The 20,415-nt window shown below is 43.2% G+C and overlaps 1 protein-coding gene across 1 annotated transcript in view; it reads left to right on the top strand.

Annotated features, from left to right (window-relative positions):
* Nucleotides 1-1,125: 1,125 nt before the first annotated feature.
* LOC137542588 (amine oxidase [copper-containing] 3-like) overlaps nt 1,126-20,415 on the top strand; it is an 89,245-nt gene continuing 69,955 nt past the window's right edge. Inside the window, exon 1 of the mRNA XM_068264619.1 lies at nt 1,126-2,763. Coding sequence (XP_068120720.1) covers nt 1,182-2,763 — 1,582 coding nt within the window. The 5' untranslated portion in view covers nt 1,126-1,181. The remainder of the gene's footprint in view (nt 2,764-20,415) is intronic.

Genomic DNA, 20,415 nt, shown 5'->3' on the forward strand with positions numbered 1-20,415 from the left:
AGGTCAGAATAAGTTTCAAATTGTAATAGCTAACTGTGCAGTGGCATGTATTTCTGGTCTCAGCTTAAGTGGCTGAACATAACAATTTTTAGACAGGTAGCCACGGTGAGCCGCTGAGCTTAACGGTGGTGTGGATCGAGATCACGTCTTTGGGAACTAGCTGGATGCCTTCACTTTGAACTGGACTGACCTGCTCAACCCCCATGAGAGGTAGTAAGAGTGTTGGTCTGCTTTCGGATTGAACACCGGGAACAGTTATGTGTTTTTAACTCCTCCTATCCTGAGCCTTGAAAACTGGTTCTGCTCCCTAGGTCGCTGTGATATCCTACTGAAAAAAAGCTTCTGCATAAATACATACTTTTTGTGGAACATTTCCCCTTGATCCTCCTCCGCCATGCTACTGAGTTTTGATACCCTCTGTACACCTTTTTTTTAAAGATATTGTGGATGCAGAGATCCCCTGAAGGTGTTAGAAGTGCACCCTGCCATTGAAGTCAATGGAGCTCACTGCGAATGATAGGTTTGCAAGCGTTCGTGGTAACGTTTGTGGACGTGTTCATGAACACAAAATTGTGATGTTTGGCCATCCCTAGTTTGCAGTCTGTCATCTTGGTTGCTGCCAGTCCGGTACACAGACTGTCAACCCTTTCCTTACCTATCCTGCCTGCAGTCCATCATCTTGTTCTCTGCTAGCCCCATCATCATTAGTCATAAAGATCCTATCAGGCCCTATTTATGATATGTTCGGTATATGTGCATGGGTGGTTTTTTTTTTTTTTTTGTCAAAATTGAGAATTATAATTTATTTTTATTGTCATGGGCTAAACAAACCACAGCCTTTGAAAATGCTACAGCCAAATGAAGTAAAAGCTAATGCAAAATTTTAACTATTGTGATTTCTTACAACTCTGTCCCTATTTGTAATTTGAAAAAAGCAGGCAATAGTTTAGATTTTTTAGAGGCTCTCCAGGGTATCCATAGTTTAGAGATTCCAAAATAAATATCATAATGTCTTTTTTCCTGCAGGATCTAGTTTCACTCCCCTCCCCTTTAACAGTTTGTTATTTTTTAGCAAGTTAAATAGACTGAGGATGAGTGAAAGAAATTCTTTTTCTGCCAAGCCAAGTCTGGAAGTTCAGGCTCCGACAGGGAAAGAGAAGCAAGCTTACTAGGACCAAAACATGAATATTAAAGCCATCACTGCTGTTTTGATTATAGCCATTTTAACCATTTTAGCTTTAGTCTCAGTGCTGTTATTTAACCTAAAAACAAAATCCTGTAGTGCAGAAAATCAGAAAGCTGTCCTCTTAAAGCACAGTGACAAGAGTTTGATATTTGCCGATCTGACACCTGAAGAAATAAGTGAAGTTGTGAACTATGCTAAAGTAAAGCTCAACAAACCTCTAGTGGACATCTCCAAAGCTGATCCTAATTCCAACTGTATATATTCAGTGGAGCTGCTGCCACCCAAAAAGCAAGATGCCTTACTGTATATGGATAAGGGGGGACCCAAACCAAGAAGAGAAGCATTGATGGTTATTTATTTTGGAAGTCATCATCAGCCTGAAGTAAAAGAGTATGTAGTAGGACCCCTTCCTAAACCTACCAGTATAACGGACATTACCATTCAAAAATACAAAGAAAACATTCCTTATCATCGTAGACCAGTAATTGGCAGAGAATATACTCAGATACGCCAATTTCTCCTACAGGAGTTTCAAAATGCAAATACATTTCTGAAGGACGTGCTTGAATATAATGAATCTGATAGTGAATTCTTTTCTGCTTTGACCAGCGCACCCAGAGGCTTGCAATCTGGAGATCGTAGAACATGGTTTGCCATGTTTTATAACACAAAGGGCAGTGGCTTCTTTCTACACCCAACTGGATTAGAACTGTTGGTGGATCATAAAAGCCTTGATGTAAAGGAGTGGCAGGTGGAAAAAGTATTTTACAATGGATATTACTTTCCAACCCTATCTGATTTAGAGGGGAAATATAAGAAGGGGACATTGACAACAGTTAAAATGAAAAAGCCACTTGACAAAAAAGAAGACATTGCTTCATTGCAGTCCCCCCAAAAAGCTTTTTATGATATTCCCATGCAATATGAACCAGAAGGTGCCCGGTATAGTGTCAAAAATAATCAAGTATTGTTCCAGCATTGGCGTTTTGCATTTGGTGTTAATGTTAATACAGGGCTCAGATTATATGATATTCAGTTCAAGGGAGAAAGGATAGTTTATGAGCTTGGTGTCCAAGAAGCCATCAGTATTTATGGTTCTAATGCACCAACTGGACTATCAACAAGATACATGGATGGACATTTTGGTATTGGACGTTCTATCTACCAACTAGTTCGAGGTATTGACTGCCCTTACTTCTCTACTTATGTGGATACTCATTACTTGTTAGATTCAGATACATCAGTTCTTAACAAGGGATCCATTTGCATCTTTGAACTTAATACTGGCATGCCTCTGAGACGTCACTTCTCAACTCTAGGTTCTTCCTTCTATGGCGGCTTAGCCAACACTGTTCTGGTCATTAGAACTATTGCTACATTGGGTAACTATGACTATGTGTTTGATTATGTGTTCTATCAAAATGGAGCCATAGAGTCAAAAGTCCATGCAACAGGATATATAAGCACATCATTCTTTATGAGAGGGGGTGAGGAACATGGACATCGAGTGGGGCCTCATACACTGGGAACCATTCATACACATTTCATGAATTACAAAGTGGATCTGGATGTTGGAGGTAAGTACCAATGTAACATATGTATTTTTTTCATAGAAAATCATCTAGGTGAGCTGTGTATCATGTTTTTAAAAACAATATATTTAAACAAATATATTAATCAAGATCAAGGAAAAATATGATTTGAAATAGTGATATTTATCTGTAGAGGGCAGGTATGTATATATTTTGCAAGTGTAACATGTACAGAAAAAGAATGTATTTGAAAAACAAAAAGGAAAAAAAAAATACTTGTTTTCTATAATTTTGGATAGAATAGGTGATGATTAGAGCATCTTTTATTGCTGTCTAAAACCCACTGGGGAGATTTTCCCTGACTTCCTCAGTTCTCAGTGACACTGTCACTAGGACACAGAGTAAGCAGTTCACTCAGTGATCTTGCCACTAGAACAGAAAGTGAGCAAAATCTTAATAGGTACTCAGACAGACAGAATAAAGAGCAAACAATATTTCAAGAGCAAACAGATATAAAGAGCAAACAGGTGTTCTTCTCATTATTAGTGTCTCAATTGCAAATAACTCACCTAACTTTCTGTCCCTATTGACCCAGCCCATGGGACAGGAAATAACGAAAAAGCTCTAACTTTTCTGTACTCTATCCAAAATGAAAACACATTCGGCTTGATTTTATTTTATGTTTCTCAAGGAACAAAGACAGATGGAACTTTATCTATCTTTATTTATACTCATGTGACATGCTGCAATATATAATATATACAAACAAAATTAATTAACAGTTAAAGCCATTGGTGAGCCATGACATCACCATTAAAACACGTACTAATACACATTAAACGCTTACTAGTACACTTAACAAATTAAGAAAAACCTGTACGGATTTAAACCTTTAAAAACTTTTCTCGTATTTACTGTTAACCATGCTGTAAAATGCTGGAAATGTACAGGGCAAACACTTTAATTTCTATAGTATAGCAAAAAGTAATAACCAAGTTATTTTCAGACTAGAGTAATTGTGAGGTTGATATAGTACAGCTGTATAGTGAAGAGATGAATAAGTGAAGCCAGAGGTATAAGTTGAAATGGGTGCCAGAACGGTCTGTGTAAAAAGGGTGACGCCATAGACTTGAATGTAATTTGTTGCTATTAGTGGCTATGTCTCTACCAGCTTTGCACATGTAGAGACTGAAATCCTTGCCCATTCTTCTTTGCAAAACAGCTCCAGCTCAGTCAGATTAGATGGTCAGCATTTGTGAACAGCAGTTTTCAGATCTTGCCACAGATTCTCGATTGGATTTAGATCTGGACTTTGACTGGGCCATTTTAACACATGGATATGTTTTGTTTTAAACCATTCCATTGTTGTCCTGGCTTTATGTTTAGGGTCGTTGTCCTGCTGGAAGGTGAACCTCCGCCCCAGTCTCAAGTCTTTTGCAGACTCCAAGAGGTTTTCTTCCGAGATTGCCCTGTATTTGGCTCCATCCATCTTCCCATCAACTCTGACCAGCTTTCATGTCCTTGGTGAAGAGAAGCACCCCCAAAGCATGATGCTGCCACCACCATATTTGACAGTAGGGATGGTGTGTTCAGAGTGATTTGCAGTGTTAGTTTTCCGGCACACATAGCATTTTGGCCAAAAAGTTCCATTTTGGTCTCATCTGACCAGAGCACCTTCTTCCACATGGTTGCTGTGTCCCCCACATGGCTTGTGGCAAACTGCAAACTGGACTTCTTATGCTTCTCTGTTAACAATGGCTTTCTTCTTGCCACTCTTCCATAAAGGCCAACTTTGTGCAGTGCACGACTAATAGTTGTCCTATGGACAGATTCCCCAACCTGAGCTGTAGATCTCTGCAGCTCATCCAGAGTCACCATGGGCCTCTTGACTGCATTTCTGATCAGCGCTCTCCTTGTTTGGCCTGTGAGTTTAGGTGGACTGCCTTGTCTCGGTAGGTTTACAGTTGTGCCATACTCCTTCCATTTCTGAAAGATCGCTGGAGCAGTGCTCCGTGGGATGTTCAAGGCTTTGGAAATCTTTTTGTAGCCTAAGCCTGCTTTACATTTCTCAATAACTTTATCCCTGACCTGTCTGGTGTGACTTTGGACTTCCTGGTGTTGTTGCTCCCAAGATTCCCAAGATTCTCTTAGACAACCTCTGAGGCCGTCACAGAGCAGCTGTATTTGTACTGACATTAGATTACACACAGGTGCACTCTATTTAGTAATTTGCACTCATCAGGCAATGTCTATGGGTAACTGACTATACTCAGACCAAAAGGGGCTGAATAATTACGCACACCCCACTTTGCAGTTATTGATTTGTAAAAAATGTTTGGAATCATGTATGATTTTCGTTCCACTTCTCACATGTACACCACTTTGTATTGGTCTTTCACATGTAATTCCAATAAAATTGATTCATGTTTGTGGCAGTAATGTGACAAAATGTGGAAAACTTCAAGGGGGCCGAATACTTTTCCAAACCACTGTATATATATATATATATATATATATATATATATATATATATATATATATATATATATATATATATATATATATGTTTATTTCCTTTTAAGCAATACCAGTTGCCTGGCAGCCCTGCGGATCCTCTGCCTCTAATACTATTAGCCATAGCCCCTGAACAAGCATGCAGCAGATCAGGTGTTTCAGACTTTAAAGTCAGATCTGACAAGACTAGCTGCATGCTTGTTTCTGGTGTTATTCAGATATTACTGCGGAGATAGAGACCAGCAGGGCTGCCAGGCAACTGGTATTGATTAAAAGGAAATAAATGTGGCAGCCTCCGTATACCTCTTACTTCAGTTCCCCTTTAAAGAGACTCCGTAACAAAAATTGCATCCTGTTTTTTATCATCCTACAAGTTCCAAAAGCTATTCTAATGTGTTCTGGCTTACTGCTGCACGTTCTACTATCACCATCTCTGTAATAAATCAACTTATCTCTCTCTTGTCAGACTTGTCAGCCTGTGTCTGGAAGGCTGCCAAGTTCTTCAGTGTTGTGGTTCTGTGATGCATCTCCCCCCTCCAGGCCCCTCTCTGCACACTGCCTGTGTGTTATTTAGATTAGAGCAGCTTCTCTCTGCTCTCTTATCTTTTACAAGCTGGATAAATCCTTCTCTGAGCTGGCTGGGCTTTCACATACTGAGGACTTACATACAGGCAGAGCTGTCTGCACTCTGCAGGAAGAAACAGCCTGACACTTCAGTGGAAGATAGCTGCAGGGGGAAAGAAACACACAAATGATCTCTTGAGATTCAAAAGGAAGGGTGTATACAGCCTGCTTGTGCATGGATGTATTTTCTATGTGTGGACATACTGTACATCAACCTACTTCCTGTTTTGGTGGCCATTTTGTTTGTTTATAAACAAACTTTTTAAAACTGTTTTTAACCACTTTTAATGCGGCGAGGAGCGGCGAAATTGTGACAGAGGGTAATAGGAGATGTCCCCTAACGCACTGGTATGTTTACTTTTGTGCGATTTTAACAATACAGATTCTCTTTAAAGAAGTTGGATGGATGCTGCCAGCTCTAATGTTCTTGACTGATATTATTTGCTAGGTTGACTAGCTCCATTTGAGGATCTGCTGAATGATTTAGAGCCACTATGTGCATAAAAAGATCATTATAGTATTTGCCTTTTGTTTCTTCCAGTCTATACATAGGGATGGATGGCCTGAGTATGGGTGCTAGCCTAGGTGCTACTAGTCTTGGTGCTGGCCTAGGCAGTGCCATGACAGCAGCATGTGGTCTTGCCTTGCCATTGCTCGCCATTTGTTGGCAGTTACAAAGTGAGTGATCTTTTACTTGTTACCAGATTTCAAGTCAGTAGCACTTGTGTTTACAGGCTGGTTAGTGAGATTAATAGTGAATGTGACATCATTTGTACTTTTATTCTCTTCAATGTCATGCAGAAGTGCTGAGTATCACATCTTGTACCACATCTTGTATCACATTAGATGCAGCCGTTTCCACCTGGGGTTCAGAGCTGATCACTGTAGATGTTGAGGAAGACAAATAATCTTTAAGAGGATCGGAAACAGTAAGAGATGGAAGTTGGACCTTGAGTGATCTGACACACTAGGTGCACAGGGAGAGAGTTGCTAAACTACATTTGTAGTATTAGAGGAAGCAGAAGGGGCTGTTTGATTCGTTTAATTATGACAGCAGCAGCTGGAGTAGTTGGTGGCAGCAGAGTAGGCTGAGGACCCTGGCCTTGGGAAAACAGCAGGAATAAAATAAAAATATGATAGCAACAGCAGTAGTATGAGGAGGAACTGGTGGCAGCAGAGTATACATGTGGACCAGTGTGGACCCTGGTAGTGGGAACGCAGCATGGATAAAATAAAACAATAACAGGTAGAGGTACCAGGCAGTGGTTGCGAAGCTGCAGTTGGGGCATCCCTACAACTCAACAGCACAGTTTTCAACCTGGACACCCACAGAATTAATGCAATACATTTATAATGGTGGCAGCAGCAGTTGGTGACAGCAGAGTAGGCTGTGGAACGTGGCGGTAGTACCACAGCAATAATTACACAAAATTATGTAGGTAGAAAAAAACTAAGTTTTGTAAAAGTAATACCTTTTAATGGCTAACTGATAAACCTAAATTATGCAGCTTTCAGGGATATAGTCCCCTACTTCAGGCCTATTTCCAGATGTTGTTCTGAAGTAAAACACTGATGCAGGTAAATAGTAAACACGAAGATGACAGTTGTGCTGGTTACTGTTTAGCAGTTATATGCCAGGTGATCAGCAGACACCTAACTGACATCTAACTGCTAAACAGTAACCAGCATCTTTGCGTTTACTATTTACCTGCATAAGTGTTTTACTTCAGCTAACATCTGGAAATATGCCTGAAAAAGGGGACTAGATCCCAGAAAGCTTGCATAATTAAACTTTATCACTTAGTCATCAAAAGGTATTATTTTTACACAACTTTGGTTTTTTTCCATCTACTTAATTTGTCTGGCTTACAAAGTTATATAACAGCAGCAGGAGGAATTGGTGGCAGCAAAGTGTGCTGTGGAACCTGGTGGTGGTAACACAGCAATAATTACACAAAATTATATAACAGCAGCAGGATGAGACATTGGTGGCAGCAGAGTGTGCTGTGGAACCTGGCGGTAGTAGCACAGCAATAACCCAATGAAATTATGACAGCGGAGGTTCCAGGCAGTGGTCGTGAAACTGTAGTTGGGGTCTCCCCACCATTCAGACAGCACAGGTTTCAACCCGGGCAATTCCACAATGAATGCAATAAATTTATAATGGCAGATGCAGCAGCTGCTGGCAGCAGAGTAGGCTGTGGAAGCTGGTGGTAGTACCACAGCAATAATTACACAAAATGATATAACAGCAGCAGGAGGAGGAATTGGTGGCAGCAAGCTTAGTGACCACTGTTTGGGGGGGGGGGGGACAGGGGAGCCGGCGACAGCACTGGCCCTTCTGCCTCTGCCCCTGGCAAACATTAGACAATTATAAGCAGTAAACTTTATTAACAGTAAAAAAAAAGTAGTGTTTTCAATGGTAAATGTGTGCTGCCTTTTAAACGGTAATTTTTAAATGGTATATGTGTGTTGTGTTTTAGATGGACGAACTACAAAAAGCACAAAGAGAGACAACAAATAGCACACAGACCCCCACAGTACACTGTCTAGTGACTACTAGTACTACACTTAGTCATTACATTTAGTTACACTCTGAAACAAAGCACTACTCTGTCTGAATAAGCTTGCACAATGACACAAATAAATATAGATTGTTAGATGTCTTTTAAGTAAACACTAAAAAAGTTGCTCAGAGATAAACTATACTAGTACTACTGAGGACTGCAGTGACTCACCCTGATAGTGACAACAGTGAATGAGTGACACTGATGACTAATACCATACTACTAGTCTAGTTAATCTTACTAGGCTAGCTCACTGACACTGAAAAAATCCTATATAATAATAGCTAAGTGTCCCTGCGTCATCATTTGTCCCTGTGTTCAGCTGACTTGCTCTGCACTGTCCCTGTGATTGCTAGGTCAACAGAGGCGCACAGCGCAGAGCTGGGAGGATGACACAGGGAAGGAGGAGGAGGACAACAGGGTTGCGGGGGGAGGGGGGGCGGGCGTATGCGCACATGCATGCTGACATGCGCTGGTGGCGGCGTTGGTGACAGACCTAGAGCCTATTTTTACACGGGCTTAGGTCTACTAGTATATAATATATAGATTGTTAGACATCTTTTAAGTAAACACCAAAAAAGTCGCTCAGAGATAAACTATACTAGTACTACTAAGGACTCCAGTGACTCACGCTGACAGTGACAACAGTGAATGTGTGACACTGACGACTAATACTACACGCACAGTATATCTAATCCCTAACCCCCGCACTAAGCACCACTAGTACAGCTAAATTCATTAAATCCCCGTCCCCAGGGCCAGATTTACAGCCCAGGAGCCTATAGGCACATAAGCTCTGGCGCCCTAAACTCCACCCCTTAACACAGACCACACCCTCTAATGTCACACCCCCTTGTCTTATGTAATAAAACCACACAATGTAATGTAGATATCCAGATAGGCAGGTGGGAGAGCCCAGCAGGTAGGTATAGAGGGCACAGAAAAAAGTCAGTGGGGGTAGGTAGGTGGGAAAATACAGTAGGTAGGTATAGACAGCAGAGAGAACTCAGTGGGGATAGTTAGGTGCAGGGGCGTAACTAGAAATCACTGGGCTCCCCTGCGAAAATTTGGATGCCCCCCCCCCCAATAGGTGCCAAATAATCGTAATGGCGCAGCGTTTCACTATAAAATAATTGTAATGGGGCAGCTTTTCACCATAAAATAATCATAATGCAGCAATGTTTCACCATAAAATAATCAATCATAATGTGTGCAGAATGTCACCATAATCGTAATGCCGAAATGTTTCACCAGAAAATAATAATGTGTGCAGAATGTCACCATAAAATAATTGTAATGCCGCAATGTTTCACCAGAAAATAATTGCAATGAGGGCAGCATTTCACCAGAAAATAATCGCTACGTGCTACGGGAAGATGGCACCCTAAGCCCAGTACTGGAGACACAAAGGGCTCGATTCACAAAGCGGTGCTAACCCAGTTAGAGACTTTAGGCGTGATAACCATTGCACCACGCTGGTGAAAAGCCAGTGTAGGCGTGAAAAGTTTAGGTGTGATAAGTTTAGGTGTGATAAGTTTAGGCATGCTAAGTTTAGATAAGTGTAGATAGCGTGCAAAGTCCCGCACGCAAAGCAGCGCCATTAAACTGTATGCGTAGTGCTCCAGACTTTGCTAGCGCAAAACTTTTGATCAGCTGTGCATTGCGGTGCCAACGCAGTTGGTGCTTAAACTTATCATGCCTAAACTTATCACACCTAAACTTATCACGCCTAAACTTATCACACCTAAACTTATCACACCTAAACTTATCATGCCTAAACTGAGTTTAGGCATGATAAAGGGCTTTTCACCAGGGTGCTAACTGTTAGCACCGCTTTGTGAATCAGGCCCTAATAGTCTTCAGTGCAGCGCTTCGGACGCCATCTTCCCGTAGCCCTGCTCTGCTTCCAGGAAGAGTCCCGCAGGCTGAGGTGAACTGCGGGTAGCTGGGAAAAAACTGGTGCAGCGTCTAATAGACACCATGGCCAGTTCAACACTTTAGGGGTCCCTCAAACTGGCGGCAGTGCTCCCCCTGCAAATGGCGCTTTTGCTGCTGGTAAAGAGCACATGCAGAGAGCAGTCAGTGGAAGGGTTAAAGCAGACCTGAACACAGAACTTCCGCTCTGCTCTAAAAGATACACAACAGCATCAGGGCTGTGAAGTTGGAGTCAGAGCAATTTTGGGTACCTGGAGTCAGAGGTTGTATAAACTGAGGAGTCAGAAGATTTTTGTACTAAATCCACAGTCCTGAATAGCGTAATAACCTTTAAAGATCCGTTACAGCTGATACAAATCCTGCAATAAATCTGCATTGTGTCTACTTCCTTTTTTCATGGAAGCAGACATAGGCTTAACATCCTGTGCTTTCAAATGAGCTTAAAGGAGTCATCAAACAGATAATGCTACCCCCAGTACTACTTACCCAGGGCTTCCTCCAGCCCCTCACAGCTGCTATGTCCGTTGCCGCAGCTCCGCACTTCGCCGCTGGCTCCCAGTCCCTGACGGTGCCTTGCCAGCGTCCTCTACTGTGCCACTGTCAATCCCCTCCACATGGTCCGGAGCGTACTGCGCAGGCGCAAAAATACTGAGCCTGCACGGTACACCCTGGACCACGTGGAGGTGAATGACAGCGGCGCTTGCACAGGTGCAGTTGAGGACGACCTGGAGGTCTGGGAGCGGGGGCCAGCGACGGAGAGTGGAGCTGCAGCGAGGGACATAGCGGCTGTGAGGGGCAGGAGGAAGCCCTGGGTAAGTTATACTGGTGGTAGCATTATCTGTTTGACTCCTTTAAGTACAGTGGTAGTCAGGTGACACGGGAAAAATAACAATTGTGATTAGACGCAGATTTGCGGGAATTAGACTAAACTCTCTAATACATACGGTGCACTTCTACTTGTTTTCCTTCTGTCGTGTGCACGAATTCAGATACAGGCAGGCAGTCGGAGGGGGCGGAGCCTCAGGGGGCGGAGCCGCAGAAACGTCAAGTCCCTCTTCTCCCAAGTATGCCGCGCGGCTCCGGACAGCGGCTGAGGGGAACTTGGGGGTAGAAGAAGGCCATGCAGAGAAGAGCAAATGGGATCCGGAGTAGCGGCGGCCGCCCAAGTCTCCACCTCGGCGGTAAGCCGGTAGCAGGAACGATGCTCTCTCCTCCATGCGTTCCAGGCAGCTAACGTCACTCCTGAGCAGCGCCCCCTGCCTCCTCTCCATGGTTACACACAGCGTGACATGGAGAGGGTGCAGGGGGCGCTGCTGTGGAGTGACATCAGCGCTGGGTCTGGAACGCAGGAAACATCATTTAAATGCGCCGCTCACCGAAGGATGGAGCCGCTGCCTGCTGCGCTGCCATATTTTTTTAACAACTACAGGGAGGGAGGGAGAAAGAGGCATAGTGGGTAGTGATCCGCCCACCCCTCACAAACGGCTCCGCCCCTAGGCACGTGCCTACAGTGCCTAGTGGTAAATCCAGCCCTGCCCGTCCCTACACTCCATAAACTTCTATCCCTATGCACAATACTAGTCTATCACTTTACTCACTATACCTAATACACTGACTGTAAATCAATCACAAAGCTAATCTGTCCAAAATCTCAGGCTAGATCAGCAAAGTAATCAAAGCAATCAATAAGTACAGTAGAAAGGCTCAATTTGCACAGTAGAATCACACTTGCACAGTAATACACAGCATTGGATCAGTATGACACTTTTATCAAAACTAGTCAATCAGCAAGGAGTAGGTTTTAACCGCATCAGGACCACACGCCCCTAGTGACCAGGCGATGATTTACAATTCAGCACTGCGCAGCTTTAACAGCTCGCTGCACGGCCATACAACATAGCACACAAATGAATCTTACCTCCCTTTTATAGTCAATAGTAGGGCTTTCTTTTGGTGGTCTCTGATCACTCCTGTGTCCTTTTTAAAAACAAAACAAACCAAAAAAAAAACCTTATTTCCTTTACCTCCCCCCCCCCCCCCCTTTAAATTGTCCCTAGAAAGCAATCAGTTAAGTCTCTATGCCTGCAAGACATAGGACTACGGCAGGGATTAGATTGTGCACGCATCTAAGGGGCAGTAAAGTGACAAGGCTTTCACTTCTACAGCGCTGCGGGAGATCCGCAGTGCTGTTTACAGGATCTTCTCAAAAAATTAGCATATTGTGATAAAGTTCATTATTTTTTTGTAATGTACTGATAAACATTAGACTTTCATATATTTTAGATTCAAATACACACAACTGAAGTAGTTCAAGCCTTTTATTGTTTTAATATTGGTGATTTTGGGATAAGCTCATGAAAACCCCAAATTCCTATCTCAAAAAATTAGCATATTTAATCTGACCAATAAAAGAAAAGTGTTTTTAAAACAAAAAAGTCAACCTTCAAATAATTATGCTCAGTTATGCACTCAATACTTGGTCGGGAATCCTTTTGCATAAATGACTGCTTCAATGCGGCGTGGCATGGAGGCAATCAGCCTGAGGCACTGCTCAGGTGTTATGGAGGCCCAGGATGCTTCGATAGCGGCCTTAAGCTCATCCAGAGTGTTGGGTCTTGCGTCTCTCAACTTCCTCTTCACAATATCCCACAGATTCTCTATGGGGTTCAGGTCATGAGAGTTGGCAGGCCAATTGAGCACAGTAATTCCATGGTCAGTAAACCATTTACCAGTGGTTTTGGCACTGTGAGCAGGTGCCAGGTCGTGCTGAAAAATGAAATCTTCATCTCCATAAAGCTTTTCAGCAGATGGAAGCATGAAGTGCTCCAAAATCTCCTGATAGCTAGCTGCATTGACCCTGCCCGTGATAAAACACAATGGACCAACACCAGCAGCTGACATGGCACCTCAGACCAGGGCCGGGCCGAGGCATAGGCTGGAGAGGCTCCAGCCTCAGGGCGCAGTGTAGGAGGGGGCGCACAATTCACTCAGCTGTCATTCCTAATTGTGTTTGAAGCAGAAAGAAATAAAAAAAGGGGATACATAGCAGTGACTGCAAGCCAGATAACTAGATATTAAGGTGTTGGGGAGGTTGTGGGCCCTGTGGCACCTCTAAGTCTAATAGCAATCAGTGTGTGACGGCTGGGGTGGGAGGGATGGAGGGGCGCACTTTGGTGTCTCAGCCTTGGGTGCTGGAGGACCTTGTCCCGCCTCTGCCTCAGACCATCACTGACTGTGGGTACTTGACACTGGACTTCAGGCATTTTGGCATTTCACTCTCCCCAGTCTTCCTCCAGACTCTGGCACCTTGATTCTGAATGACATATAAAAGTTGCTTTCATCCGAAAAAAGTACTTTGGACCACTGAGCAACAGTCCAGTGCTGCTTCTCTGTAGCCCAGCTCAGGCGCTTCTGCCGCTGTTTATGGTTCAAAAGTGGGTTCATGCTTCCATCTGCTGAAAAGCTTTATGGAGATGAAGATTTCATTTTTCAGCACAACCTGGCACCTGCTCACAGTGCCAAAACCACTGGTAAATGGTTTACTGACCATGGTATTACTGTGTTTAATTGGCCTGCCAACTCTCCTGACCTGAACCCCATAGAGAATCTGTGGGATATTGTGAAGAGAAAGTTGAGAGACACAAGACCCAATACTCTGGATGAGCTTAAGGCAGTGCTGGTCGTAATGGAAAAATCTACGCTTACGGATCATTACGCGTAATTTTACGCTATTACGCATTACGCAATTATGGTTACGGCGTAGTAAATTATTTATGGTTCATCAGTGTAATTACGCGTTAACTTACGCAGTTACGCGTAAGGATACCGTAATGTAGGCGCTTACACTACGATGTTACGCGTAGTGCCGTAATACCCATTAATGCGTATTTTTTGACGCATACGGACGATGTGTACGCAAAAGCCGTCAATGTGACAGTTATTGCGTACACATCATTCGTATGCGTCAAAACGTACGCTTATACTGAAGGGCGGGAGAAGATACTATTGGTTGCTTAGAATGTTGACTGATTGGCTACTCTTAGAAAAGGGGAGTTTTTACGTTAGTAATTACGAGTAAAATTACGCGTAAGTGTTCGTAAAATTACGCATACCTAGCAATTACGGTAGACAGTGGAATTACGATACCACTTAATTGCTTACGCGTAAATAATTACGCGTAAGACCGTAAATTACGCGTAGCGCTTACGCGTACATTTACATTGAATTACGATGCGTAATTACGCTCATGCGTAATTTCGGCCCAGCACTGGCTTAAGGCCGCTATCGAAGCATTCTGGGCCTCCATAACACCTGAGCAGTGCCACAGGCTGATTGCCTCAATGCCACACCGCATTGAAGCAGTCATTTCTGCAAAAGGATTCCCGACCAAGTATTGAGTGCATAACTGAACATAATTATTTGAAGGTTGACTTTTTTTGTTTTAAAAACACTTTTCTTTTATTGGTCGGATGAAATATGCTAATTTTTTGAGATAGGAATTTGGGGTTTTCATGAGCTGTATGCCAAAATCATCAATATTAAAACAATAAAAGGCTTGAACTACTTCAGTTGTGTGTATTTGAATCTAAAATATATGAAAGTCTAATGTTTATCAGTACATTACAGAAAATAATGAACTTTATCACAATATGCTATTTTTTTGAGAAGATCCTGTACATTAAGTTATGTAATCAGCAGCATGCCAGTTACTGACAGGCTAATTGATGCAGCCTCCTCTCTCCCTCTGCAGGAACCTGCGCTTGAGCGAGCGCTCGCTTGTTCCCTGCAAATCTTGTGCATTGCGAGATGACGCAATTCCGTGTTAGGCGGTCCTGGGGGAGCCACTCTGCGGCCGCAGTTCTGCATTAGGCAGTCGCAGAGTGGTTAAAATGGCATCCTTATATATAGGGGAGGGGTGGGCACAAGCTCTCCACATTACCATTGGTTGCTAGGGACTCTGCTATGGACACTGTGGTTGGTCTGAAGTGCATTTCCATACTTGGGGCCTGATTCACAAAGCGGTGCTAACAGTTAGCACCCTGGTGAAAAGCCCTTTATCATGCCTAAACTCAGTTTAGGCATGATAAGTTTAGGGGCTCGATTCACAAAGCGGTGCTAACCCAGTTAGAGACTTTAGGCGTGATAACCATTGCACCACGCTGGTGAAAAGCCAGTTTAGGCGTGATAAGTTTAGGTGTGATAAGTTTAGGTGTGATAAGTTTAGGCATGCTAAGTTTAGATAAGTGTAGATAGCGTGCAATGTCCTGTAGGCAAAGCAGCGCCATTAAACTCTATGCAAAGTGCACCAGGCTTTGCTAGCGCAAAACTTTTGATCAGCTGTGCACTGCGGTGCTAACGCAGTTGGTGCTTAAACTTATCATGCCTAAACTTATCACACCTAAACTTATCATGCCTAAACTTATCACACCTAAACTTATCACACCTAAACTTATCATGCCTAAACTGAGTTTAGGCGTGATAAAGGGCTTTTCACCAGCGTGCTAACTGTTAGCACCGCTTTGTGAATCAAGCCCTAGGTGTGATAAGTTTAGGTGTGATAAGTTTAGGTGTGATAAGTTTAGGTGTGATAAGTTTAGGCATGATAAGTTTAAGCACCAACTGCGTTAGCACCGCAGTGCACAGCTGATCAAAAGTTTTGCGCTAGCAAAGTTTGGTGCACTTTGCATAGAGTTTAAAGGCGCTGCTTTGCGTGCGGGACTTTGCACGCTATCTACACTTATCTAAACTTAGCATGCCTAAACTTATCACACCTAAACTTATCACACCTAAACTTATCACGCCTAAACTGGCTTTTCACCAGTGTGGTGCAAAGGTTATCACGCCTAAAGTCTTTTAGGCATGATAACTGAGTTATCACCGCTTTGTGAATCAGGCCCTTGAAGTCTCTCGTAATTACTTGGTATCGTAATTACCAAGCAGTAATCAAAATTTTGGCTGCATCTTCATAAATACCCGTAATCGGCATTCGTAAATTGGAGCCAATTACGAATTTCTATTTTCAATTTGTAAGTGCCATTTTCAATTGGTAATTACGGTAACTCATAATTACCGACTCGGTACAAGCACCACTAGCTATAGACTGTCAAAAGGGCACCTGCTTTTTTACAATGGGCTATATAATGAATATACAGGATCTTCTAAAAAAATTTGCATATTGTTGTCATTAGTTTCTGTAATGTACTGATAAACATTAGACTTTCATATATTTTAGATTCATTACACTACAACTGAAATAGTTCAAGCCTTTTATTGTTTTAATATTGATGATTTTAGCATACAGCTCATGAAAACCCAAATTTCCTATCTCAAAAAATTAGCATATTTCATCCAACCATTAAAAGAAAAGTGTTTTTTAAAACAAAAAAGTCAACCTTTAAATAATTATGTTCAGTTATGCACTCAATACTTGGTCGGGAATCCTTTTGCAGAAATGACTGCTTCAATGCGGCGTGGCATGGAGGCAATCAGCCTGCGGCACTGCTCAGGTGTTATGGAGGCCCAGGATTCTTCGATAGCGAACTTTATCACAATATTCTAATTTTTTGAGAAGACCCTGTAAGTGATTATCAATGATAGAGCTAGAGTAGCTTTTTGCCATGAAATAATTTTTATGGTCACAAGATGGCACTATATAGAAGGTAATAATATATTAAGGATTTAACATGCCATTGATGGTACTGGAGAAATTGCCTAGCTAAATACAAGCGCAGAGAGGAGTGACGACACACCCTGAGGAAACGCCCTAAGAGGCGTGAAACGCGTCGGTGGGCGGGGCTACGTCACGTCTGGCCAGACTAGCATGCTAACGCGCTTTCGCCTACTACACTGAAGATACGGAAGACGCGAAGTAAGGAGGAAGGTGTACGCGGAGACCAGGGCTGGGCCAAGGCATAGGCTGGAGAGGCTCCAGCCTCAGGGCGCAGTGCAGGAGGGGGCGCACAATTCATTCAGCTGTCATTCCTAATTGTGTATGAAGCAGAAAGAAATAAGAAAAGAGGATACATAGCAGTGACTGCAAGCCAGATAACTAGATATTAAGGTGTTGGAGGAGGTTGTGGGCCCTGTGGCCCTCTTAGTCTAATAGCAATCAGTGTGTGACGGCTGGGGTGGGAGGGATGGAGGGGCGCACTTTGGTGTCTCAGCCTTGGGTGCTGGAGGACCTTGTCCCAGCTCTGGCGGAGACCCAGCGAGTAAGCAAGCTGGGACGCCAGCTGCTCAAGGGTCCGCACACCGCCGCCCAGCGCATACCGCATCACAAGCGACAGAGGTATCACTACCAAAGAGGCTGACTGGAGACTACAGCAGTGAGAAAGAGTGGTGAGACATCAGTGTACACAGCTGACTGCCTATTTAACAGGATCTGCTGTATTGTCTAATGCCTATTCTGCCTATGACTGCTTACTGCTGAAGGACTGCCTTGTTGTGTTGTTGCTATAAAGCTGAAGCATAAATTAATGACTGCTTAACGCTACTAAACTGCCTGCCTTCCGCTATCTGTCCAGATAAAGTATCTTACACGTGCCTAAAGTTTACTCCAGTTAAAGATTATTTACCAACTATGCAGATTTTGTGCAGATAAAGGAAATATAAAAGTGGTACCACTGTCCACATATAGATTGCTATATAGGCTGTGTTGTGTGTGGCGAATGCGTGTATGTATGGAATGCTATATCATGTAAGCTGGCCAGCAAAGTGACATATTTAGCCCTGCAGTGTGCTCTTCTGTTTTTATGGATCATTTTCCCTTCCCTTATCCCATATCCCAGGTTTTAAACATTGTTAACCTATTTCAATAAACTTTTGATATGTTTTGCATATATACTTGAGACCATACACTCTTTTTATTTAAAACTAGAGTAGCTTTTTGCCATGAAATAATTTTTATGGTCACAAGATGGCACTATATAGAAGGTAATAATATATTAAGGATTTAACATGCCATTGATGGTACTCACGTGTGAGATTCATTTTAGCCACAGCATGGATACTGCAGGAATAAGTTTTTATATATATATTGTGTTTTTTTAGAAGCAGTTGTTTTCCTATTTGCAATGCGGGTGTAATCAATCATTATATTCTGAGAATCCCTGGATGGAGTGGTGCTCAATATATAAACAGGAGCACAAACTATATATAGGACTTCAACAAAATGGCGCCTATGGTGCAGACATTTCATTTTTTTGCATCCTCACAGGAAGGGGAAATGATGTCATCTGAACTTGATTTTAAAACTAAGCAGCATGCAACATTTAGGTGTCTTGAGAAAACCGGCGTGTCCGGTGAAACCGGTCGACACGTGTGACAGCCTCTCACTGCGCGTTTGGGATGTGCTGCTACAGTGCCTGAACAGTGGGACCGTGGTGACTTTTACGCCGACTGGGACTACATCTACCTTTTTAAGGCAGCCGAGAGTACAACATGGAGCTTTGATAACCACAAGGTGATACGTCGCCAGAGCGGTGAAGCAAGGTCTGTTTATAATTTACTGGAAGCATCCAGCAACTCCACTGCGAAAGGGTGGCAAACATGGTGAGACCGTTCTAATTGTTTTTTGGCTCTGTTATACTCATGGCTTTATACAAAAAAGGCACAGTTGGCAGCATGTGGACAATAATTCATGATTTTTACACCAGCTAAGGCCGTTTATATGGTGATATGTGCATTCTAGCAGAATAGGCACACAGTACATGGACTTTTGCAAGTTCTGGACCAGCGTCTTTTTTTGTTGATATTCAACCAGTATTTAACTGATATATATCTATATACTTTTTTGATGGACATATCTGCATGGATGTTTTTCATCAGAGGCCTCAGATCAGGTGTTTAGGCGATTATGTTTGCCTTTTTTTCAACATTACAGTGCGCACTGTGGGACTCTCACTGGTAGTACCCTATTAGAGGGCATTTTATTATGGGGGTTTGTAGGTGTGTTTTATAGGTATGAATAATAAGTTATTTTTTATATGGCAGTTATCCGTGCTGTGGCATTGTTTTTTGTAGATTTTGAACCCTGAATTTCATCCCTTTATTACAATGAATTTTGACCAGCCCATCCTTGTCAGGCACGAGGTCCTCTGCCAGTTACAAGGAGCCAGTGGGCACAAACGTGACACAACCGGCAGCTACACCATGCACACAACGGCCACATACCGAGTCCAACCAATTGTTCCATGACACAATGGGATATTCGCAGGAGCTATTCTCTCTCCCCCCCCCCCCCCCCATATGTGCAACCTTGCATCTGTGAAAGGTCAATAACAGCCACAAATCTTGGGCCTGGATTCACAGGCAGTGGATGCTGAAAATGCACTAATTACTGAAAGGCAAATCGAGGACGAAGACACCTAAATCTCGCAATGTGCGCAGGAATTTGAATCATAGGAGGTCTGCCAAGATTAGGAAGAGATGGGATTGAGGTGCGCAGAGGTTGTTCTGAGGAGCTCTAGTCCAGTGCACACACATGAGATGGAAGAGGAGGTTACGGACGATGAGTTCACAGACCCAACATGGGAAGCAGGCCATCGCCCTCGGAATAGCACTACAGATGAGTCAACGGAAGAACCCACTGCTGCAAGAGTTCACGTTGTGACACAAAGTATTCAGGGAATATCGACCACAACAAGTGCACATGTGAGACGCAAAAGAGGCATGCGCCAAACTCCCCAGCAAAGCAGTAGGTCTTTAAAAGTCTGGTCTTTTTTTTAAGACAGCAGGGAGGATGTAACCAAGGTGGTTTGCAAGGTGTGCAGGACCACAATGAGCAGGGGAAAAAATTTCAACAACCTCACCATCACCAGCATGTGCCGGCACATGGAAGCCAAACATCGCAATCTGTGGGCAGACACACAAGGCCAGGGTACCGGCTCGCTTCCAGCCCCCAGCAACACTGCCTCCATTTAGGACACCAGACCCTCCTCAGCAGACCAGCCATTACATGTTGGCCAACCATCAGTACCCGATGTCAGTCGCAGCAGTAGTGCTCTTGACTGTTCCCAGTCATCGACGACAACAACCAACTGCCCTTCAGTGTGCATGC

Source organism: Hyperolius riggenbachi, chromosome 12 (genome assembly GCF_040937935.1).
Source record: "Hyperolius riggenbachi isolate aHypRig1 chromosome 12, aHypRig1.pri, whole genome shotgun sequence".
NCBI lineage: Eukaryota > Metazoa > Chordata > Amphibia > Anura > Hyperoliidae > Hyperolius > Hyperolius riggenbachi.